Source organism: Neopsephotus bourkii, unplaced genomic scaffold, assembly GCF_033783945.1.
Source record: "Neopsephotus bourkii isolate Nb327-2 ecotype Australia unplaced genomic scaffold, CSIRO-AGI_Nbou_v1 NB_230, whole genome shotgun sequence".
NCBI classification, from domain to species: domain Eukaryota; kingdom Metazoa; phylum Chordata; class Aves; order Psittaciformes; family Psittacidae; genus Neopsephotus; species Neopsephotus bourkii.
This window is the reverse complement of record NW_026900740.1, coordinates 1,274,566-1,298,882: the sequence shown is the minus strand read 5'-3', so window position 1 is coordinate 1,298,882 and position 24,317 is coordinate 1,274,566. Positions and strand designations below refer to the sequence as shown.

Below are 24,317 nucleotides of genomic sequence, written 5' to 3'. Positions count from 1 at the left end.
ATCTTCCTACCTTTGCCATAAGGAACCCCTCAGAAAAGAGCATGATTTCACAGATTTGCTGAAGATCTGGTACAATAACAACCACAGGCCTGAACAAAGCTTTTACAGACTCGGGGAGCTCGGTCCGACCAGCATAACCAGGATTCATCGTAATGAAAATGCCCACATGGCTATCAAGGCTAATTTCTTGTCCTTCAAACTAAAGGCATAAGATAATGTTAGAACAATGTGTATTTAGACTAAAATAAATAGTTCTATTTGCTTAAAGAGAAAACCAGCAATTCTCATGCACCCACTTAGAACAGTATGTTGAAGTATTTAGTTTGAGATAGTCATCCAGACAGAAACAGTGGGATGAATGGATCTTCCATATAAACATCAAGACATTTCACACTTCTCAACTCAATTTTGTGTTTGAGAGTTCTGAATTCCAATAAACATCAAATTAAGTTACTCCTCTCCCTAATCACTACTATACCATTACCCCGTTTACTTCCTATTATCCTGTTTATCTTACTTTTATCCCACTACCTAAAGGAAGAACCTAGCAAAGGATTAGGAAATCAGCAAGGATTTAATGTCTCTGAAACAGAGAGTACACACTCTGGAGTTTGACATATTCGGCACAAATGAATCACAGAACCAGCAGCCCTTTGATCTAATGATGGGGTCTAAGCCTGAATCTTGGCCTCAAAAACAAGATCAGCCTTCACAGTTAACTCTTCTCTGTTAATGCTTACCTGAAACATTTTCAACTGATTCATTAAAGCATTTCGAATAGTCTGAATCTGAGAAGAAATGACTGAAAGCACAGAAGCATCGATACGATTGAACTCATCAAAGCAGCCCCATGCTCCACACTGGGTGAGACCAGACAAGATTTTACCAACTGCCTAAACAAGAATAACAAGACAAAATTCTCAGCAATGAAATAGAAAACATTCAGCATCAACAAGTATGATGAAACTCTAATGACCAGGTAATGATTCTGGATATTTATACATGCAGCAATCTGTTACAATATCTTGCAATAATTATTTGCCAACTGCAGATTGCCTGTGATGAGTTTAAACACATATCATCTAGTCATTGCTCCCCTGCTTGAAAGCACTTGAAGCTCCTTCAGGAATTTATTAAAAATAGACAATTTTTACCATATTTCATTATTAAGCAGCATGGTATCAGTAAGGGAGGTACTTATGCCAAAGTTCAGAATATGCCCTTATCCTGGGCACTGAAAAAAAGCAGTAACTGGCACCTTATCAGAGAACACAGATCTTTAACTCTTACTTTGAAATCCATGCCTTCTCCACAGTTTGTCACTACACACAGCAAGCCCAGTGCTTTGGCCAGATCCTTGGTTGTTTCTGTTTTCCCTGTACCTGCTGGCCCTGCTGGTGCTCCTCCCAGATACATTGACAACGCCTTTGGAGAAAGATTACATTTGTATTAGGTTGGTTGCAAAATCACAAAGGAACCCTTAGGTACAAGAAGCCTTAAATTTTACCTATGAATGCATTCTACATTATCTCTGAGTAACCCAAAATAATGAGAACTCAAATCTGGTTAGAAAGATATCACAATTGATTTCAAACACATTAGAATTCATGTTGGAGATAACAGGAAGTGGCAGGAAGTTATGGGATTGCACAGAAGTGCATTTTGAAAAGGCTTGTTGGTAAAAACTCTCCTCTAGAAATATACCTGTGTGAGTGTAAGATAAATACGGTCTGTAAGTGGGGTGATCACAAGACGTCCGTTCAAACCCATATACTCATAGCCATAAGAAAACGTGCCGGTGCACTGCCGCACGTTAAGCTCATCTGGCTCCCGGTCCCAGTAAAATCGCAGCTGGCTTTCCCACTCAAACTCCTGAGCCTGCAGGATGCTACAAAAGAGAGACTTGCTCACATGAGGTTAAAGGATGGGACTACAATTCATGCCTTTAGCATTTTCTCAGTAGGTTGGGGAGTGTTTACCTGTCTCTTACGAACGTATCAACAATGTCTCTGGCATGAACATCAATAATGAGAACAGTGTTGTATTTTTTTCTGTCATTTTTGCTCAAAGGCATTGTAATGCGGGCAACCAGGTCATCAATCTGCTTATGCATTTTTTGAGCATAAAGTTTCATTGCCTGTTTTTCTCCCTTCTTCACTTTCCGAAAGACATCCTCTACTTCCCAAGTCCACCACACCTGATTAGCAGCCAGCACCATCATGCCTTGGAAGAGCAACATCCAATCAACTCTATGGAAAATACATGGAGAGAGGGAGCTGAGCTACTGTTTATTCTAATTAACTACTTGGGACATCAAAAAAACCCTCTAAGGACTACAACATGAGCCAAACTTTAGAGGTATGTACAGAATGCTGTCAAGGTTTACTGTAGTATTTCAAAAGCCTAGAAAATGCTCTAATAGAAAAGTCGCCTATTCCATGTGTAAAGATGGCCAAGTGGAATTCATTGTGATAAAAACATACTTGTGCACACAACACTAAAAATAACTCAAGACTTAGGAAATCATATATGACAGATACCACAGTTCTTTCTGGTCAGCTAAAATACTGCATTTGCACGTATCCGTCTCCCTCCACACACAGAAATACAGGCTACATTGTTTAAACATTGAAAAATTAAGTCTTGATTCTTCTCTATCTCTACAGGCTCATAGTAACATGAGGTATTTGTGTTATCCTTGACACTGATTGTTTCACCTGCTTCTGTCTTCACAGTATCGAAAAATAGCTTCCTTTGTCAGGCGTCTGTTTGTTCGTTTCATCTCTTCCAGCACTGCTGACATCCAGTTCTCCACTCTGCCTTCAGCAGGTACAACCTTCCGGAACTCCATCACCTCCCCCTCAGCAGAAATCATGGCTGCTGCAATTTTCTTATCATTATCACCATCCTCAAACCTCAGAGAGGCTATGTTATCATACATCTGAAATGCACCAACAGGAAAATTCACTGGCATTTCAGAAACAAAGCTTCAAAGATGTGTGTCTAGTCCGTGTTCAATTGTGAAAGAAAATTTCCATGGACTCTGAAGAGAAATGATTCCTAAGTAATCAAATACAATGCTGATATATGTATGCTGATACATCAACTGCAGAGTAAACAAGATGGCTTGGCCCATTGATTTTTTTCCCCAGGAAGGTTCTATAATGACTGATCATTTGGGTGCATCTTGAATGCATCTCTACCAACCTTCCTCTTCTATAACTGCTACTGTGCATTATCAGAGCAAGAAGAGTCAATCGATCACATTTGATTTGGCTACTCAGAACCTCATTCAAGATGCTGCCAGGATGCTCTCCGTATTCAATAAATATTAGTGCACCCTTAACAGCATGTACAGTATAGTTTCTTAAACTTCTTAAAGCACCACAAGACACTGTGAGCAGACAGACTTTGTACCTTTATCATATGCTCCTGGACACAAAGCGGGTTACTGCTGCCAAGGATACTAAGCAACTCCTCATCAGATATAAAGAAAAATCTTGGGAAAGCATTTCGCTTGGAATCCAAATAATCATTCAAGCTTTTCTGACATTTTTCCAGCACATCATTTATATGATAGAGGTCTGACAGACGATCTGGGGCTTCACAGCATGTTTTTATTGTTGGGTCTTTTACAGTTTCATCCATTATCTACATAGAAAAGAAAGTTTAGAAAATACTGAACAGCAATAGGTTATACTAAATCATATTTAACTAGTGAAAAAGCATTCAAGCTGCACAAGCAGTGTAGGTTCTTACAGAAGTGAAATAGTTTTAAATATGTTTTCCCATTGCTACTCTGTTGTATGCAAACATGGTGATAGTATGCTTTCAAAGCTGAGAGCATGGAGATGCTACTGTAAAAGAAACAGCCTGTATCGCAAGTCATGCAAGCATAACCATATATCTGAGTTCCGCAAACTCATATTCAATTCATTATAACATACCATTCTCAGTGTTACGAATGACACAGAAGACTACAGCAAACTATGGAATTGGAAGCAAAATGCACTAAATAGTAATGCTAATCACAAGTCAAGTCAGTTACTTGCCTTTTTAAACAGGCTGTCTATGCTGTCAAATATTTTGGCTTCCTCTTGAAGCTGTGATCTGATATCGCCACCAATAAAGATGCTCTCCAGGTACATCCATTTTCTCTGAACCACCGTCCAGATCTAAGAATCAAATGTTGCCATCAGAGAAGAAAATGCAGGAGAAAACCCTGATTATAAGGAACACACATCCTTTATTTAGTCCATCATTTTCTTCCCTACCTCAATTACTTCACCAATCAATGACAGAGTTTTTTCCCAGCGGTGAACGGTTGCAAAAAAAGGAGCCACAAATCGACTGCCCAAAATACTCTGAAGATTGACACTGCTGTCATCAAGAGTCTCTAAAATTTCCTCTACAGAGCCCAGAATAAAGCCTCGCTTCTCCGTGCCTTTGAAGTACTCTTGTACAGTGAATTTCATGTTTTCCCATGTTTCTGTTATTTCCTTCACACCCTGCATGTGAGCATAAAAAGATGCACATTTCAGTCTCCAAAACCTACAGGAATATAATCTTAGCATAAAATTAAATGATTCAGCAAATTTTTCTCCCAGATTTTCTAACTGATTTATAAAGAAAGGCCTATTTCAAAACATGATGATGGCAACAGAATGGATCCTTCTTCAGAAACTTTTTCACAGGCCAAACTTGCTTATTGTGATAACAGAAATCCAATACACTGCTGCCAAAGGCAAGATAGCTACAAGTCTGTGCCATGTGGGAGCTTACTAACAGAGCTATTGATCTTAGTTGCCATCAGTTACATCATAGCAGCTCCCTGAAGACAGCTGAACATGCTGCCATGTCAATATAAAAATCTCACAGATTTTTGAGGCTGTTGTCATCTATGTCTTTTTAGTTTTATTCTCATTTCTCACATTACCTTCTCAATGCCAAGTTCCTTAACAGCAGTTCCGACTATTTCACTGATAACATCTGAGTATTTGTGAAGTTCCATAGCGAACATATTCTCCAAAGTGAATGTTCCTGTTGTCATTTCAAAATGTATTCCTGTTTGCTCCATAAGTTCTTGCCAATGCCTGTTTTAAATTGACACATCAACAACTGTACTAACCACCATGATACAGTGAAAATAGAAAAAAAACGTAATTTATTATATAATATTGAAACCATGTTTAGCACACTGCTGTTTAAACAAGAACCAGTATCTTGAATACACAAAGAATCTTAGTCATTGTAGTCAATTTGCATGCTATGACACAAGTTCATAATGCAGGAAGTGAAGTTTCAAGCTACAGGACATGGTATGACCACAGTGACTGAAATTAAAAGTTCTAACAGAAGAAAAAAATCTTCCTATATATATAAAATGATTTAAATAAATCAAAGCAAACCTTTCTCTTAAAGCTTCATTTTTCAAATCAAGCAACAAAGGAACAGAGTCTCGAAATGCCTTCATTCTGGTTTCCAAGTGAAAGGCCACTGGCATACCACGTACTTGTCTGGGTAGCTTTCGAAAGGCTTTAAGAAATCCTTCAATTCCTTCCTGAAGAATCTGGACATTAAGGTCTACCCAGAGTGTCTGCGACCATTCGTCTTTAGCTGCCTGGGAACAAGGAGTTAAAATAGGAGTTAAAAAACTGCATTTCCTTTTAGTTCTGACCAAAAAAAAATATCTTTCCACTACAGTTAAGACCTAGAGACCACAGTCAGGATGCAGATGTAACTGTATTAACATTTATAGAGGAAGAGACAGGTTCCTGTCCAAGACAGATTCATAGCCAAACACAACCAGTTGTATAAGAAACAATCAAAAGGAAACAGAGAAGAGGAAAAGCATACTTAAGAGCACACTTTACAGGGCACTTTAATTTTGGAAAAATAAAACTCATCAGAAATAGTTAAGATGAGTTAAAGCCTGAGATACCCATTGTCACCTGTACACATCCTGTATCCAAATGCAGTTCCACTGAAATGAACAGGAGACTCATACACCCAACAATTAGTAGGGGCAAGGGGAGGTCTGTTCCTATTTGGTAAATGTGGGTTTGATCCACTATGAGACATTATTAGTCCTGTACTAACATCATTACAATCATTTCATGGCGACAGTCAATTACAGGTCACAGGTAATTTTATGCAAAGGCTTAGGATAAGGTTGGTAAAAAATGGAAGACAATGCAGCCTCTTCTTCTCTTCCCCACTTTTTCTGTGTGTTTGCTCATGTCTGCACCTGTGTATACTGTATGTATGTGCAATACTTACTTTTTGTAATGCATAAATTTCATAGACCTGCTTTAGACCTTTCACATCATTCTGTGCTTTCATTAACTCAGGGTACATTGTAACTGGCAAGTCAAAAAGTTTCTCGATACTGCGCAGTTCCTGACATCTATTTTCCAGTTTTTCCAGTTCTTTTTCAAAACTGGTCATGAGCTCCAATCCTGGGAAAGGAGAGGAATTTTTTTAGATAAACAATCCCAGGGATCATGGGGAAAAAATAAGCCAGGATTTGTATATAGTCTGTACAAGTTATAGCACTGAAGATTTCACATTCCTGGTTGATCAGTTTGTATGTTAATCAGGAAAGCACAATTTCCTTGGTTTAGATAACATTTGAAGAATTGTCTGAAGACTAGTAGTATCTTTAAGACACCACTTTTCACACATTAATCAATTTACCTTTACCAAGATCTTCCCCAACAGAACCAGGCCCCTCAGTCACGAATTTATGGAAGAAATCTTCTGTCTCTTTGCTGAAGTCCTCAACTTGTTGCTGTGTAATCTGAAGAGAAAGGTGTTTAAATGGTTTTCCTTTGCATTTCTAAATTTCCTCAAGATTAATTACAAAAGTTACCTTTGTGAATGTTTTTTTTATGCCTCCAAGGTTGTGATCAACGACTGATGATTCATAGAAGAGGGTATCCCACTTTTCCTTAATCTTGTTGGCCATGTCTTGCTCTTCTTTAGCTACCTAAAACAAAACAGGTAACATATCTCACAAGAAATAATTTGCCACCAAAAAGAGAGGAATGGATGCTCACATCATAAATGCGCAAAACACAAAATCAGCATTGAAGTTATCTGAATCAGATTTAAACTCATGCAATGTGTCCATTTTAAAGTGGAGATACTGTTTGGAGAAGGAGAACTGGACCAGACATTCTCCAGACATCCCTTCTAACCTCAACTATACTGTGATTCTGTGAAATGTCTTAAGAGGAAAACAACTGTTCGTTCACATGAGAGGCATCTGTGCCCCTAGCTCACATCTGAAATGGTTTAAGAGACATGCACTTACTGGAATATTGCACATTGCAAGAGTTCGGTATCTCTCCCAGATGTCCAAATATTTCACTTCCACTTTGAAGGACATGCTTTTGATGCTGGCAATTGCACCAAGGACAATTTTGAAATCTTCCAGGGAATCAGGAGGTCTCTGAAGATTCTCTGTTAATCTCTGCAAAAAGTAAAAATAGTTTCAGAAGCAACATTGACAAAGCAATTAGACAGAATCATAATGATGAGTCAAATACAAGTAAATAACTTGCAGATTCATTTTCAGTCCATGTGATAAAGATAATAAAAACAAGCTGACAACGCCTACCTGAATCTCATCCTGAAGACTGAAGAGTTCCTGTCTTGCAGACTCATTAAGCAACTTTCCAAGTGACATCACCCAGCCTCTAGCATTCTCCTCCACTGTGCAGGCCAAAGAAGCCAGCTGAAGCCTGATGCATTGCTCATCTTTAATCATGGGCTGTTGAGTCACTTCTTGAGCTATCTTCAAATAGTACTGAAACTGGTCATCAAAGGTGACACAAGCAGGCTTTTCTGCAGTTAACTTCTCCATGGCTGCGTCTCTGTCCACCTTCCACAGCAGGTGGTACCTCTTCCATTGGTTCAAATACTTGTTGAGAGAAGACAGGAGTTTGCGGACATTCTGAATGATGAGAACAGCCTGTTCAATTATCAGAGGGTTCTGGGAGATGTCGGTGTAAAAGCTGAAAGTGATAACTTCATCTTCCTCAACGTGCTGAGGAGGGCATTCAATACATGTACCATGCATCCATCGTACAAAGTGCTGGAGTTTTCAAGACAGGGTTGAAAAAAAGTTACTTTGTAAAGAGTCATTTTAGTCAATCACCCGTAGAGTCACAGAATCCCCCAGATTGGAAAAGACCTTTAAGATCATCAAATCCAACAGTAAACCTAACACCGCCAAGTCCACCATTAAATCATGTCCCTGCGTGCCACATCACTCAAACTCTTCCCTGGGCAGGCTGTCCCAATGCTTGACAACCTTTTCAGTGAAGAAATTCACCATTATTTAGGAGACTATGTAGGAAGTGGTGTAAATGATTTCCCAAATCAATTGTTTTTCTGGCAGCGAGAAAAGAGATTACATTTCCCATAAACTTAAGAGTTAATTTAATCCTGACAAAACCTTTCCATGCATTACTCAGTCTGCTGTTAAAATCTCTGCAGATCAACCGGGTAGCATGACACAGAGAAATAGGTATTAGATGAAAAAGGCTGGATGCAGCAGTGGAGCAGGACAGCAAATTTGAGCATAGGAAAGACACTTAATCTAAATTTACTGGTTTCAGATGACATGCGGAATCATTTCTCCATCAGCACAAGGCAGGAACACTGCCACAATATTTGGCTTCTTTTCTGGAAAGCAGTTCAATGTGAACATACTTATACAGGGAAATACTGCTACATCTTTGCCAGCAAGCCAGATATTTCATCTGTTGTAAACCTGCTGTCCCAGATGTGTCCTGGATGCCCTTCTCACAACACTTCTGCTCTGGTTTTCTGCTGCTTTCAAGAAGAGCTGTGATATAGTGAAAGCTACTCACATTCTTTATTATACATACATCAGAAAGAAACACTAGATTCAGATTGCAGTGCAATCTGAAAAGTATTTCCTTCTGATGTATGCTGATTTATAGAATCAAATCATGCCCTTACAGTGGCAAAACTGCTGCAAAGTAACAAATAATCTTGCCTTATAAAAATCGCACTTATGGCTTTTTTTTTCCTTTGTCATCAATTTGCAAAATTAGGACAGTCTGTAAATTAGAACAATGTACTGGATGTTTTGATCTCAAGATAAAGCAATATGAATCTTCCCTTGAGATTTATGCTTGCCCAAACATAAAGCAAGATTTATTCGTTATAATAACAAGCAAACTCTGGCAACAAGTAAATCTTTATCAAAAATCACCTTAGTGACCTCAACACAGTCTCTGATACACTTTATGGTTATTTTGTCAATCTCACTGGCATTAGGTTGTAAGGTTATCTCAGGAACAGATAAAATAGCTTCTGTTTGGAACAGTGGCACATTTGCAAGAACAGCTGCATTGAAAGACTGCAAATTCCTAGGAAAAGAAAAGAAAGGTCATGTCAAAGTCTGTAATAACCAGGTGCTTCCCTCAGTGGAAATGCTCAACAGAGACTGCAATTACCAGGTACGTGCTTAGATACGTAAGCAGAACTGTCTGAAGTCAGTTACCACTGATTTCAGCTGGAAACACTGTTGTGTATCATAGCAAAATTGTCCCGCTAATACTGATTTAACACAAAAGCTTGACTAGTTAAATAAAGCTATTGGAAGGAAGGAATGAGGATACCCTGATGCAAAAAGACCCTGAGACTATGGTCAACTCTATTGCAAGAGCCCAGCTAACACAGCACAGTGAAGTCAGCTGAGCGTGGACCAATTATAAAGACATGGATCATAAGAAATGGCTGAAAGCTTTGGGTTTCTCCTGTACCTTGTTATCAATTCTACATTCTTCACAGGGGGAAACAATACAAACACAAATCCATCTCCAACTGCAAACCACTGAGGTGTTCAAACAGAGTATCAGCATACATACTGATCAACACATCCAGACAAACCTGAAGATGAAAGACTGAAAATCCATTAAAGCAAACGACTGACTTACTTCACAATTAACTGTGTCAATGCCTGATAAATCCTGTTTTCCCAGTATGCATAATAGGAAGTTAATTTTGGAGATTTGCCACTGTTCGTGTTGGTGACTCGTCCTTCCACTTTTATTAGCAATTGTGGGATTGCAGAATACTTTCTAACCATGTGTGCCACATCTTTTGCTCTTTCACACATAACATACTCAAAAAATTCTCTTGCTTCTGCAAAAGACACAAAAAATAGCATTATTAACTGCAAAAGACCTAAGAGACTTGCATGCTGGAATCATGAGCTGGGCTTGATTTGTGAATAGGAAAGTGATCTTGTATACTGATAAAAAATATCTTCACTTATTAATGCTTAATTTATTAATATTTCAGCCCTCTGATTTAAAAGGAATTATTTACTAACAACCATTAGATGTGAAAGTAACCTTTGTAAGACTTAAAAACCATTGAAAGAAATCTGAACCATCACCTACTCACTCAAGTGACAGAGAGACTTCTGCACCTCACTACAATTTCTATCTGAAGGACCCAGTTTGGTTCAGATAGCCCAGAGGGAGCTGGCACTCCATGCACATTGCAGCTCTAAGACTACACTACTGCATACAAGAAGGATAATGAAATAAAAGGAAAACTAGGCAGGAAGTGACCAAAAGCAAGGTAGACACAAATCAAATTATTTTATACTCATCTTTACATTTCTCTCATTGACACCATCAGCTTTAGAGTACTGAAGCTCTGCTTGTGCTTTCCCTGTCACGCTATGAAATGCTGCTGTAACTAGTTTTGGCAACACTTAAAAGGGTTTATTGTAGCAACTAAAACCAGAAATTAGCAGACAGAGCAAAATAAAACATCTCAGAGCTTGGAAATGAAAATAGAAAGACTTACCAGGAAGCTTATCACCATTTTTTGAAAGTGGGAACTTAAAGAGACTGGTTGATTCTAAGAACAAAAGTCTGTTGCTTATGTCTTCAGAAATATTATGAATCTGATGGACAAGTGATTCAAACGTCCTGATGGCTTGTGTACATCGGAAAATAAAGTCACCAATCCCTTGAAATAAATCACAACCTTTCTTTTAACAAATATTTACCAATGCATCAAAATTGCCACAACCTGATGTGGTTTTATGTCTAAGAATGAACTGATGCTCTGCAGAAAGATAGATTAGATGATCTCTCATCTAATCCTTCATCTATATCCCTCACAGCTATTACCTAAGGGTCTCTGTCCCTTTCCACACAGTTTTTTTAATACAATAAAAACATAAGAAATACTCTCCTGGATGAGAGTTTATCTAACCTACTATTCTGACTCTGACCGTGGCAATAGGTTGCACCATTTAAAGATACACTGCTGTCACACAGCATAAATAATAGACTGCAGAACTGAAGAGATTTGTAAACTGAAAATCGGTATCTACAGCCATTTAAAAACAGTCTCTGTTACCTAAGGAGTTCCAATTGAGTCTGCTGTGCCCTGATTTGAATACTTCCCAGAGTTTTTTAATATGGTCATCAAGAAGCTTGATTTCTGCTTCGTTCAGTGTTTCCATTAATTTGTGATACTGATCCAGCATGTTTTGCAATCTGTCTGTGTACCTAAGGAGTGTAGCAACAACAACAAAACAAAAATCATGATTTTCTGGAAATACAGCTCTGAATTCAGATCACTTCCAACATTCAAGACTTCCACATAAAGCAAAATCTGCAAAATCTGTTTATTTAACACTGAACATGTATTGGCTATAAATGCAATTAATTTTCTATTAAAAACAAAGGGAAAATTTCCTATGGCTCCTATAGCAGCCAGCCAAACCTCTCCTGCCCCAACTCAGAAGCAGCTTTTAAGACAGCTTCACTTTGAAGCACAGAAGTGAACTCAATAAGTGAACTTTAAAATCCAGCTAGAGCTCTTATCAGGACACCTGTGTGTGTTAACTGCCTGTAAGAATGTGGACAAAAGTGACTTATCCAAGGCTATACAAGAAGAAAGCAGCAGTAAATTTAAATGTGAGCTGAAACTGAAATTACGTTAACAATTCATAGCAAAACAAATTACTTTCCTTGGTTTTGCTCTGATTTTGATGAGAGGTTAATTTGTATAACATAGTCCTACAGGGTAAAGGATGCAGACAGTGCCAGAGAAAAGCTTATTACTGTAACATGCTCATTAGTAATTTTACCCTTTAAAAAGTCACTAAGAGCTCTCATAGTTCCAAACTTGAAGTTTCAGAGTTCATTCTGATTTAGAGTAAAATCACCTGAAACACTGCCATAAGTCTGTATGTGAGCAAATTCTCTGTAACAGCCTTACCTAAGATATTTGTCTTCCTGTAATGCCACGTATCTTGCCATTTCTGGGACTGGAAGCCCTAGTTGTTCCATGTACTTTGTTTCAATGATAATCTCATGGATTAAGGGAGAAAAATTCACTATGAAGTGGACGCTTTTCTTTGTGATAGGCTCCTCTTTCACAGAGCCCTGCAATACAAGAAAGAGCAGCAGAAAGGAGAGGAACACCAAACTGTTACAATGCAAGGAGAAGATTAGCTCTTGGAGACATCTGATAAGGTGATATGTAAAAGTCAGCACGCCGACATTCAGAGCTTGTGGAAATGCGTTTACTTTTCAATAGCAGCCTTAGAATTCTAGTTCCAGAAACAGTACACAGCTACCTCTTAAGTGAAAGCTCACCACAAGAAACAAACCAAATCACCTGTTTACATACTGCTGCAACCAGCTACAACAGAAATCCCAGTGGAAGTTCAAGGTCAGACAGAAGTTTAGTTAGAACAGGATTCTGCATGATCTCTGCTGGGAAACTACCACTACTTACCTACCTACCTCTAACTAACTTCAGCCCCATGTTTTGTTGTAACGTCCCAAAGATATTGCACCAACCCCAAAATTAACAGTAATTACAGCACAAAAGAGCACAAACAACATCATCCATTTGCCAGGTCATTCAGTGACTACATCTTACAAAGGACCACAAATAATTCTGAACTCAGAACTTCTGAGGCTTTCTTTTCAAAAAACCGTATTTAAAACATTGTTCTTAGAACAATCTCACTGGCCATCAGACAGGTTTCAGTTCTCCCCTGCAGAGAAGGCTGGTTTACTATCTTCCTATATCTCACCTGCTCAGAAGTCCCTGGATTAATACTGGTTGCATCCCCTCTGCTGACAGTCAGCAGAGAATTTTTCAGTAAGGGTGGGAGTAATTGTTGTGTCTCATCTCTCCACTGACTGTATTTTTGATCTTCATACTCTTTCATCTTCTTGGCCACTTGAAGATATATTTGTTTTACCTAGAAAAGAAAGACTCATTTCAAAGACCATGAGAAATGCTCAAGTAACCTGTCTTAATATGGTGTCTCAGGATGGTTTCTAATTTTCATTAAATAAGAGGTCAAGTAATGTTTGTAATTAATGCTGGCAATGGGGAATTTAGGCTCTTGAATTCTGTCATCACTATCTCTCTAGGAAACAGTGGGAAGGTCCCAATCATCTTTTCATGTCCAATATGTCTTGCTGTGTGCAAAGATATTCTTGAAACTCCACCCCACTAAGAGCATTTTCACATCTTTAGAAGAAATGTATGAAGAAAGGACTTCTTCCTTCATTAAATCTCAAAAGAACCAACATACCTCCTTCCCACGTTCACTAGCAAGCAACTCTTCTACTTCTTGAAATCGAATAATAGTGTGTTTGATCCGATAGAAAAGGGACCGGGACCAGTATATTGCTCCAGCCACTGGAGGATGATTCTTGTACAAAGGTGGGTCCTTGAGGTTCTCAACAAAGATACGGTTAATGCTTTCAACCTAGAAGAGAATAAAACACTGCAAAGAATCGTTTCTACACTTGCTTGTCCATGGTCAGCATGCAACCTGCACAACCTGCAGCATAAAAACAATTCCTTTTTCTTTCTTTTCATGCATCTCTTGTTTGTATTAATTTGTATTACCGAGAATGTCTTCTTTTCTGTACCTTGTGGAACTGCTACTGTGGCAGTGTTTTCTGTAAGATTGTATTTTATTAACTCCATATTCTATGAAATATCAAGAAAAATGGGATGACATGAAAAGCCTTCCAACATACACGCTTCAACATGACAGAAATGATTTCTGCCTTCACGGTTATCTCTGACACCTTTTGGTCATACTATGGACTTGTCCATCACAAGAAAACTGTAGGGTGTGAAAGATCTGTTTCCTCAGGAAGGACTACTGTGGCACTACTGTGCACAAGTAAGGGAATAGCCCCAAGCCTTGTTGCATTCAGAGTAATGTAAATACCTTTTGGTTCCCATACACAGATATGCACATCCAGTTCAGCAAATTAACCACACTGTTTCTTCAACAGGCTCCCAAAAGTGAAAGCAATTATGTTTCTTTTGTAAAACCTTTCAGTCTTTCTGATAGTAAACGACACTATACAGGTACTTTGACATATACACAGATTTCTCATTTTCACTAGGTAAAGGGTTGCATGTACTACATAAGAAATCTTCAAATTCAATACCTCTTTACAGTATTGGTCCAAAATATCATTGAACTTCATCATCATCTTCTTACTGATGGCTTCACGAGAGCGGATGTGTTTCAAGTTCAACAGTACATCAAATGCAGCTTCTGCTGATCGCAGGGTCTTAAAAGATTCATCAATAAAGTATTTAGTCTCTTCTTCAATAACCTAAACAAGAAGGCCAAGAAATCCTATTACACAGAGATTCTTCTTGCAAAACCAAGAAAGGAAAGCAAAATAAAAATACTTGCCTATAATAGTGGTCAAGCATATCATTACTATGTTTTGTCTTATAAATTACTAATAAACTGATGGCTTTCCAGTAAACTGCAGGAAGTGAACGTTAATCAGTGTGTTTGCTGGGCAGGTATATAAATCACAAAAAACAATGTAATCATTTATACACTGTAGGTTTTCTTAGCTGAGGGCTGAAGGACTGAATGAATCCAGACAAGAAAGTTTCCTTTCTTTGTAGGCCATGACTGAGGACACGTCAACACATGAATACAGGGAAGTCATATGGAGCTTCCGTTCATGCTGCAGCAACTCTGCCAATGAACAGAAGTCTCCTTCACATTTTCAAGATGAAGTAAAACTATAAGCAAAACTACTTTGGAAACAGGACACTGACTTAAAAAACTGGTCAAATTCCTTACATTTCATCTATGTATTTATTCACAGAGTCTTCTTTTTTGGCTGACTTACATTCTCTTTAAATGAAAATGTTGCTGTTCTAGAAGGAATGTGTAGATAGGAAGTAACAGGGGGAACCACAGTACATGGTACTTACTATAACTTCTTCTCTAAAATCTTCCATAACTGATTTCCAGCCACATGCACTTCTGATGCTAAAAGGGTCAAAAGACAGTTCTTCAATAGGCCTAGTTAGCTCATTTACCCTTGTCAGCAGATCATCAACATGGTTTGGATTCCCTGTGGCAGCTTTCAGTTCAGGACCAAATATATTGGAAAACTCTTCAGTGACCTGTTAATTCAGAAGAGCATACCAGAAAGGTTCTCTTTAATGGAGGTGGTTTTTCTGCCATTTAACATGTCTTTCTGATACTATTTCCCTAAAATAAACCAAACCAGCTCAGAAAATGATCAATTCCTGCTGTGATTTACATTTCATAATGACCCTAAACATGGCAGATCTCCATTCATATGTTATCCTGCAACTGATGTACTGATTCATATAGGTCAAATTTTATACTGTAGTATATTTAAATGCTTATTTTATCTAAAATTACACCATTAAACTAGCAAACCATCAAAACTGCAAATCTGTGAAACACTTGTTACAAGTCTCTCTATTGGTAAACAGCAACATACACAGTAGTATCTTTCCTCAGCCAGTGGCTTGAGAAGAGTTATTTTGTCTCAAGCATTAAGTGCAGCTTTGCTGGAATATAAGGTACTGCTCAGGTCTTAATCACAAAAACTAAAGGCTGTTAAAATTTCAACAACTACAGTATAAAAGAATCTCCTCTACAGAATAAGACAGCGATCACACAATCTCTTTATTTATTGTCTATATTACTACCTGCAAAATATCAATCAGATCTTGACAGACTGAAGCCATATAATCTGTTTTTCCAAATAAACGCTTTTGGTCAAATTCCCAGCGTGGTTCTCTTCTCGATGCTTCAATTTGGGCACGAACAGCAAAATAACATTTCCTCCATTGTTGAAGAGTGCTTTTGGCGTCTGCTATTTTCTTTTTGGCAGCAGCTATATCTTCTCTATTAATCAAATCAGAGCAGTTAAGATACTATACATAGAAAGACTATAGATGGAAAACGGTATCTCAACCAGATGAATATACCCTGGTTTAGCAGCTTCTAATTATGTAAGATCCAGGAAAAACTTATAACTGTGAGGTCTTAATTTTCAGTGTGACCAATTTTGAAAGGAGGTATTATTTTAGGACTGATTTTGATGAAATTTATGCCACTTTTTTACCACTATAATTGTACTGGGTTTACTGACTTATCTCCTTTTGAAACAAAGGAGGACAAGCACCTATTTCTTCAGGGTTGAGTCAGTAATTTAGGAAAATTACAAAATAAATCCACTTTCGACCTTCTAATACAACTTCAGATAGTGAAAAACACTGAGACCTATTTGATGAAAGTGTTATCTACTGCACTTTGTGTAGAACAGGCAAAGCTTTTAATACTTCCTAGTTAAACAGGAACCCAGTACTTACTTAAACAGTGTGTGTAAATCCACAGCTCTGTACACTCTTTCTGCAATTTCCCATGCAATTCGCTCCATGAGGGAAACCATCCGCTCATCCTTGCTGTAATGCCATGAGATAATCCACACCACCCTCAGGCCACTCATCAGGGAAGGAATTGTGTCCAAGACAACATTAAACCCAGCGCCATATGTTAAGTTCTGTTAAATGCATTATCAATACTGTGAATAAGACATCAGGAAAATTTACAAATCCATATTCTATAAACCAACATTTATTCTACAGATACCTGAAGTCAGGAAAGTCTGGGACATTATCAAATGAACAACCCAGTCAAGGAAACACCCTGGTGACTAAGTAACACACATGGTTAAGGATGCGCAAATATGCATTTATTGTTGTAAATGCTTTTTAGATTCTGTCCCATTAATACTCTCTTCTCTGTAAAAGATGTCCAAAACCAGTTTTGGCTCAACTTTTCATTAAGATGTTTGGATGATCTGCAATTAAACTTAAAAATTGAGACATCAGCTGTAATCCATGACAGATGCTACCTCAAAAATGGAGCAGAGAAATCTTTGTTCTCCCCAGTTCAGCTATGTTACCAAATTCTCCCAAGGCTGTGATTTACAAACCAAGTTGCTCACAACTCTGGGCTTCAAATATTAGATCAACTGTAACTCAAACACAATAAGCAAGCCTTTTTTTGTATTAACTATAAAAAGCTAGAGTGTATCTTTATTGCTGATAAACAGTAAAAAATAAACAAGAGGTGATCATATCATCAGAGAAACCAAACTCAGGTAACTACAGTTAAATTCCACAAAGTTTTCTTCAGGATACATACCTTCAAATGGTGTTCAAGAGTTGCAAGAAACTTAACGTTATCTAGAGCTTCTGCATGATATTTTCTGAGGTCACCTAAGACTTTCTGTAAATCTCCAATATGCTCAGACTCAGCTTCCTGTAACACTTGCAAGGCTTTTTGCATTTCTGGAAGCTTTGTCTGTTCAGCAAGAGCTCTTAGAGTATCATTTCTTTCACGCCAGAAGTCAACTTCTGCAAGTGGACCACTGCCCTAAATGTGAAATAGAATACAAATTCCAAATTACCATTATGTCAGAGTGAAATCCTCTAACCAGGAATTTTGTTCCTTCCTTTCAAAACGCTATATGATGAGAAAAAAACTGATATGATTTAACCCTGCAAACAACACAGACTGAAGATCCTTGAAATCAAAAGTTTTACACATACAGAAGGGAATTGCTCATGGGAGGTATAACTGTGAGTTGGAGCTGGTGAGTCTATGCTTGTAAAAAGCTTACGCACAAGTAACTTTGTAGACATGAAATCCCTGAGTATTTGTAATGGCATTAGTCACAAGTGTTTGTAGAATCACAACCTTACAACTGGAATTTCTTTAGAGGGATATGATTTTTTTCCAAGCAAAAATATAGTTGTCTATTTAAAAAAACTAATCATCACTGCAGCTTTTAATATTTCATGGTTCTTTAGAAGAGTGCAGATAAATGTGCAGTTATCCTGTATGGGTAGGATCTGCCCTGAGTTACTTCATATTCTATTTGTATTCTATTTCTCAGAGTCACACAGTTCCTCACTACTTTTGTTCCACTTTACATCAATTAGTAAACGGCTTCCTAACAATCAAACAAAGATGGATAAGAAATGAGCACCAATCATTCAAAGAGATTATGTGGGGAAATGAAGTAATGTCTGGGAATAAAGGAAGCTTGGTGTTATAGGCAACATTACAGTGCTGTAGGCAACATTACCTGTGGAACCTTTTCCAGTTGTTCCTCCAGAGCTGCAGATACTAATTTCTGCCAGGTCACTGCACAACTTTCTAGAGATCTAACCACTTCTGGAATTGCGGCAAGGACAGTCACTTCCCTAGTCAGATTTACAGTTGGCATCTCCAGTTTAATAGCTCTTACTGGAAGAAAAGGCACATAGATTTAACTGTCTTGTTCTGTCTGTCAGAATTGATGAAGTAGTAGCACTGGAACGGGTTATGCCTTCCATTTTGTTGGTTACTTGAGGATAGATAACACACCCCTTGCTCTGCCTACTTCAGAATATAGTAAATTACAGCCAATTGCTTGACAGTTAACAGAGAGCAAACTAAAATATATTCCTAGAAATAGATGAAAAGCTCTCCGCTTTCAAACCTTAAACCATTTTCTAACTCTTAAGAACTAGGATCAGGGTTTTGCTGAAGATTATTAATCTGCCTATTGTTGTCCACCACACTCTCCGTAATGGCATGACAGTAGCCCCTGTCAGAGAGGAGATGATAAACAACATGTGGAAGTCTCATTCTCTCCAACTTTTTATACCCTGCTATGGCCTGAGTTCCTGCAACATTGGTAAGCAATAAGGCGTATCTACCCTCTCTCCTATTCTACTCCAGACTGCTTGGAAAACTATCACTGATTTAATCCATTTCTCTTCTGCATGCTATTCTTGAAGGCAGTAAAAATACTGCTGTTATCAGCAAAAAGAAACTTTAATCAGGGCTGGAGCTTCCCAAGAAACCGTAGATATTTGTCATTCTCTCTAAAGCCATTCCTAAGTGAACCTCTTTCTACTGTCTTGTACTCTAAAGACCAGAGTGCTGGCACAGGCAGAACACTCACCTGCAATTTGTTGTGCAGTCTGCTGCTCATCCATTTGAACCTTGTTCCTCATCTGAGTTTTACAGTATTCCATAGCCTGGTCTTTCTTTTCTGCAAACTTAGTCTCACGTAAATCCCTTTTTTCAGAATCTGTGTTTTCACTATCTGGATGAAACGAAGTTTCCCCAGTCTGCTGCTGACCATAGGAGAGAGCTGCTGAAAACATCTATAATTCAAACAGGTACAACAGATTAGATGGTTCATATTAAAAAACACTCTTAAATGTTTCTCATATAGGGCCAGGCAATGAAATAATGCCCATCTCCACATTTTTACAAAAATTTGGGAACAAAATATCAAATAAGGATTAACAAAAACTCTATTTGGCTTATGAGAGTCACTCATTAAATGTTACTATTTCTTCTGCATAGTTCATCTGGTCTGCAGAATACTAAATAGGAAAATCACTCAGAAACACTCCATATATAAAAGCTGTAACACTCTTACCTGTGGGACAACATTCTTTAGCATCAAAAGAGAATCACTGGTCAGTACACCAAACTGTATCACTTCAGGGAGAACTTCATTAGCTTCAGCCAGGTCACTAGGTTCAGTAACACTTTCTAAACAGTATACAAACAATTAGCATAAATCTGATTATTTGATACAGAAAGCATAATGTCCATTCCATAGCCTCAAACCACTCATACTGATGCTTGGTGAGCTCCCTTAAACGTTTATGCTGGAACCAGTCACGAGCACTACATTAAAGTTAACATACTGTTGAGAGTTCCTGGAGATAAGTGTGGAAATGCCTGTTTGCTTTAGTGTAGAAGCTGTTTCCTATGGGGCTGGAGCTAGATACTGAGGTCTGACTGAGACCAGAAACAGAGCTACTCCAGATGCTGGAGTAACTATTGTCATTGAGTTTATGAACTACCAGAACAAAACACACTGCTGCTGTGCATCGGAATTTGAGTCAGGCACATACCATTTGCATCCCTCAGAAAATACACAGTAGAATCTGACACAAATTCTTCAGGAATTTCATCAAGAGCCACAAAAAAACACACTTTGCCATCCTTTTGTAGCTGAAACAGAAAATGAAAAAGAATTCTGACTATTCCTGTTTGCTGCCACATTTCTTAACAGTAAGAAATTGTTTGCCTGCTGTAAGCAAAAGGACAGATCATTAGTTTAAATCCCTGATCTTCACATCGCTGTCGAAGAAAACTACTAAAATGAATGACATTCTAAAAAATCACTCAGCTAACAGTAAAAATCATCACCTTTAGAAACAATGTTGACTTCCAGACCAAGAGAACTAAAAGCTTTAGTGCTTGAAACATAGGAAACCAAAAAACACTTAAATGCTTGCCCCTCCATACCCTTCTCAGAATGTACAAGTGCCTATTCCCCTTCCACCTGCGTCTCAGTCATAAACCAAACCTAGTTCCAAACTCCATCCTGACCAGCTAATTATGTAAAAGAGGTAAAAAAGTTTCCGTTCACAGTTTCTTACGTGCTCCTCTCATGATGTCTTTATCTAGCAATGATTTTAACTGGAACATTTCTTTTACAAGCAGCTCTGGGAAGAGCAAATGTGACACCTGAGTAATTCATTGCTGCATTTTCTCACCAGAAGCCTGATTTTTGCTAGGTACCTTACCTTTGCAACACCTTGTCAGACAACGTCAGAGGTTACAATACAGGCTATTGGTTTTGAATGGAAATTCCTGTTCTTTCAAAATGTTCTGTTCTGCTCTGAGTTGCTCTGCACTGTACCTCCAGTGCAATGTGCCCACCAGTTTCATTTGGGTCAGAAAGCCAGCATCTTCATACTCACAAAGGAACAGAGTGAAATGCAACACTTACTTGAGATGCATGCTCCACACGGTGAGTTGTAGATCTTTGTTCTAGTTCAGACCCAGTAGAGACAGCTGATCCACTTTCTTTGTCTGTAGATTGCAGAGATGCTTTGCCTTTCTGAGTCATCTCTAACAAAGAACAGCACGAGAGAATTGTTAAAGTACAGATACTCCACACATATAAGATGAATCTTTCCAATTTCCTTCTCAAACTGACAGCATTTTCTTCCATCTTCAGCATCGGCTTTCAAAACCAGCCATCCAAACTCGGTGTTAATTGTACATTTTACCACAGGACAGCACTTTTGCTGAAGAACTGAATCCAAATAAGCAAGTGACTCTACTGCATTCCACAGGTAATTGGTCTTTATTTAGAATATCCCTACTAGCATTTTCCAACACAAAATGACAAAACAAGTAGATTAACACATTTCAAAACCACTTTGCAAAAGGAAATGCAAATAATTATGGGGTTTGTCATGCCAGATCTATGATGTGGAAAACGCTTACAGTTAAGTCATGCCTAAGGAGTGATGGTGAAGACGCTGTCACCCAAGAACAGCAGCATGAATCCCAGAGCCAGTCAAGAATTTTGAACTTCATTTTATGCTCTTTCAGAACGTGCATCATGTCTTCCTCCCCTTTCAGCACAGGCTTCTGGACATTGAAGTGGAAACGGCATAACTGCATCCCCATCTGGATCCTTTGTGTGCTGATATCATTATCAAGCAATAAATAATTCTCCCTGTCTTACTGCTTTTAAGGGTTAACCTGCAGCATTGCAGCCGCCTCCATTCAGAGGTGCAAAGGAGGAAGCTGAACTGTACCATTCTTTCAGTCTGCCTACACCCACCCCAGACCTCAGCATCTAATTCCCGCAGTCCTACCCTTCTGGTGCAGTATGAACAAAATGGTTTTATGGCTGTAAAACACAAAGTCATGCCTCTTTGCTTCTGCAAGTACCAAGTTTCAGAAGTTTGTGGTAGTTACACCAGGTATAGCAAAAAACTGAATCTCTCTGCCACAGAACATCTCCTGATACCCCTTTTCCTTGATTCTTTTCCATTTTTTTGTGAGGGGCTTATCTGCAATACTGTGGTTACAGCACTGGACCAACCTTAACGCTTTACAGGATCACCACTTCCAACTGCATCAGAGGGAAGAGAAGAGCTTGCAACTCTCAAGCAAGGGAAATTAATTCATTCCTACTAAAAGCAATATGTTCATTCTATTTATTTAAATAAAACTAATCTCTAAAGATCTGAAATTCTAAAGCCAGTAAAAGAGGTCACAGACAACGGACTGGATGGAAGATGTGTTTGTGAATTGACTTAGTTCTTCCCAAGCAGTCTCTTTCTTCCCATCTGTTTGGAAAGAGTCAAACTAGGGCAGCATTCTTTCAAAGGAGCATCCTGAGGCAGACACTTTAGAAAACACAGTCAGATGTGCTGCCCAGAACAAGAAGCTGTTTATGTTACAGATACGGCCCGATGGGCTTTAGACAGCCACATTAGATATTCACATTTAGCCCCTGTGGCAACATGGCCGCCAACAACTACGCCTCACGCGCTCATAACACCTATTTCCTTCCAGCATCACAGAGGACGCCATTTCAGTGACCTGCTCAGGAAAGAGGTGACCTGCGCCTTGCCTCTTGCAAACTGGTCTGTGTGCCCTGCACTGCACGCACACAAAACGGGGGGAAGACAAGATACAACCACTCTGGAGCGGGGATGGCGCAAATCCCACCAGGGCACAATCAGAAAGGTCTGGAAATGGGTGGAACAGATCATGACTGGACACTGCCCAAGGGATGGAAAACGAGGGAAAGGAGTGAGGACAGGAATAATGTCTTCATTATGGGCTGGGGCTCAGCACACAGGACAAACGGGGGCCCATGGAGCTGGACAGGTACCTCACCCGCTCCCTCCTCACCGTCCCCGCCGCGCCGCTCGGCCCGCAGCAGCAGCAGCACCGCGCCTGCCTCCCTCTCCTCGTCCCTGCCCTCAGGGGTGCCCCGGTCGAAAAACCGCAGCACCGTGCGCGCCTCCTCGCCATGGCCGCGGCTCAGCAGCTCCTCGAATGGCGCCGGCTGGGTCAGCCCCAGGGCGGCGAGCGCTCGGTCCCGCACCCACTGCAGCCGCACATCGTCCGCGCTCATGGCAGCAGACCCCGAGGCCCGGCCGACGCCTCCCGGTGGCCACAGCAACAGGGCAGGGAGGAGCAATGGCAGCGCCCGCCCGCCCGCCTCAGGAGGCGGCCCCGCGCGGGTGACCGTTTACCTCAGGCTGCGCGCGCGCCCGGCGGGACGGAACGTGGGGCTCCGGACACGTTTCCTCATGGCAGCGCTGCCCGGCGCAGGGGAAAGGGCACGGTACAAAGAGCGCAGAGGAGGTTTTATTCGGAACTCGTGTGAAACAAACGGCTGTTAAATCGTGGAAATATCCCCATGTTCACACTGGTACAAAATCACTCCTTTCCACGGTATAAACTTTGGTTCAACAACATCAGGTAACGCTGTTAAGTACGTCCTTACACGGGGGAAGGCTCATCCTTTAGTCTGTGGACAAAAGTCATGCCTAGGAGTAGGAATGCTGCATGAGACCCACCGACGATAGAACCTGGGATAAAAATTCCTAGTAGGCAGTTGGATTCTTTTATTCGAGCCCGCAACTGACAGTGTAAAAGCCTTGGTCTATGGCTTTTAACCACCAAGATCTGATGCACTGCACCCAACTGGCTTTAGGGAACAGCATGTAAGAGCTTCTCCGCACAGGGAAGTAAGGGGTTTGCTTCCAATCCTGCCTTCTTCCATAAAACACTGCTGTGCTGTTAACTAAAGTAATAACTGGGCAGAACACAGGATAAAAGTTAACGTTTTCAGTGTAATTTCAAGTAGGGTCAGAGGGCAGCATATGTATAAATTTACATTCTATAATCCTGACACCAAAAACACGCTGTGCTGTTCCTTAAGTAGATGGGATGGCATCTTGCTTAAGTGAGTGAATAGCAACGAATGGTTAATGTGACGACGAGTATTTCAGGTAATGTAAAAGTAGCCATTCAAGAAAATAAACAGCCTCAACAAAAAAAAAAAGACACGTCTACACTG

At 39.5% G+C, this 24,317-nt stretch overlaps 1 protein-coding gene across 1 annotated transcript in view; it reads right to left on the bottom strand.

The window, feature by feature from the left end:
* DNAH10 (dynein axonemal heavy chain 10) overlaps window positions 1-23,452 on the bottom strand; it is a 54,226-nt gene extending 30,774 nt beyond the window's left edge. Inside the window, exons 1-34 of the mRNA XM_061344656.1 lie at window positions 23,126-23,452; window positions 21,213-21,334; window positions 20,329-20,428; window positions 19,845-19,960; window positions 19,359-19,563; window positions 18,495-18,655; window positions 17,549-17,779; window positions 16,711-16,901; window positions 16,045-16,243; window positions 15,292-15,486; window positions 14,499-14,669; window positions 13,622-13,798; window positions 13,112-13,282; window positions 12,286-12,452; window positions 11,419-11,570; window positions 10,858-11,022; window positions 9,975-10,182; window positions 9,248-9,404; window positions 7,622-8,098; window positions 7,316-7,474; window positions 6,872-6,988; window positions 6,697-6,799; window positions 6,280-6,458; window positions 5,409-5,620; window positions 4,937-5,093; window positions 4,275-4,508; window positions 4,053-4,175; window positions 3,418-3,651; window positions 2,718-2,941; window positions 1,980-2,249; window positions 1,705-1,888; window positions 1,291-1,425; window positions 741-893; window positions 11-199 (exon numbers count right to left, since the gene is read on the bottom strand). Coding sequence (XP_061200640.1) covers window positions 11-199; window positions 741-893; window positions 1,291-1,425; window positions 1,705-1,888; window positions 1,980-2,249; window positions 2,718-2,941; window positions 3,418-3,651; window positions 4,053-4,175; window positions 4,275-4,508; window positions 4,937-5,093; window positions 5,409-5,620; window positions 6,280-6,458; window positions 6,697-6,799; window positions 6,872-6,988; window positions 7,316-7,474; window positions 7,622-8,098; window positions 9,248-9,404; window positions 9,975-10,182; window positions 10,858-11,022; window positions 11,419-11,570; window positions 12,286-12,452; window positions 13,112-13,282; window positions 13,622-13,798; window positions 14,499-14,669; window positions 15,292-15,486; window positions 16,045-16,243; window positions 16,711-16,901; window positions 17,549-17,779; window positions 18,495-18,655; window positions 19,359-19,563; window positions 19,845-19,960; window positions 20,329-20,428; window positions 21,213-21,334; window positions 23,126-23,366 — 6,279 coding nt within the window. The 5' untranslated portion in view covers window positions 23,367-23,452. The remainder of the gene's footprint in view (window positions 1-10; window positions 200-740; window positions 894-1,290; window positions 1,426-1,704; window positions 1,889-1,979; window positions 2,250-2,717; window positions 2,942-3,417; window positions 3,652-4,052; window positions 4,176-4,274; window positions 4,509-4,936; window positions 5,094-5,408; window positions 5,621-6,279; window positions 6,459-6,696; window positions 6,800-6,871; window positions 6,989-7,315; window positions 7,475-7,621; window positions 8,099-9,247; window positions 9,405-9,974; window positions 10,183-10,857; window positions 11,023-11,418; window positions 11,571-12,285; window positions 12,453-13,111; window positions 13,283-13,621; window positions 13,799-14,498; window positions 14,670-15,291; window positions 15,487-16,044; window positions 16,244-16,710; window positions 16,902-17,548; window positions 17,780-18,494; window positions 18,656-19,358; window positions 19,564-19,844; window positions 19,961-20,328; window positions 20,429-21,212; window positions 21,335-23,125) is intronic.
* Between the last annotated feature and the right edge of the window lie 865 nt (window positions 23,453-24,317).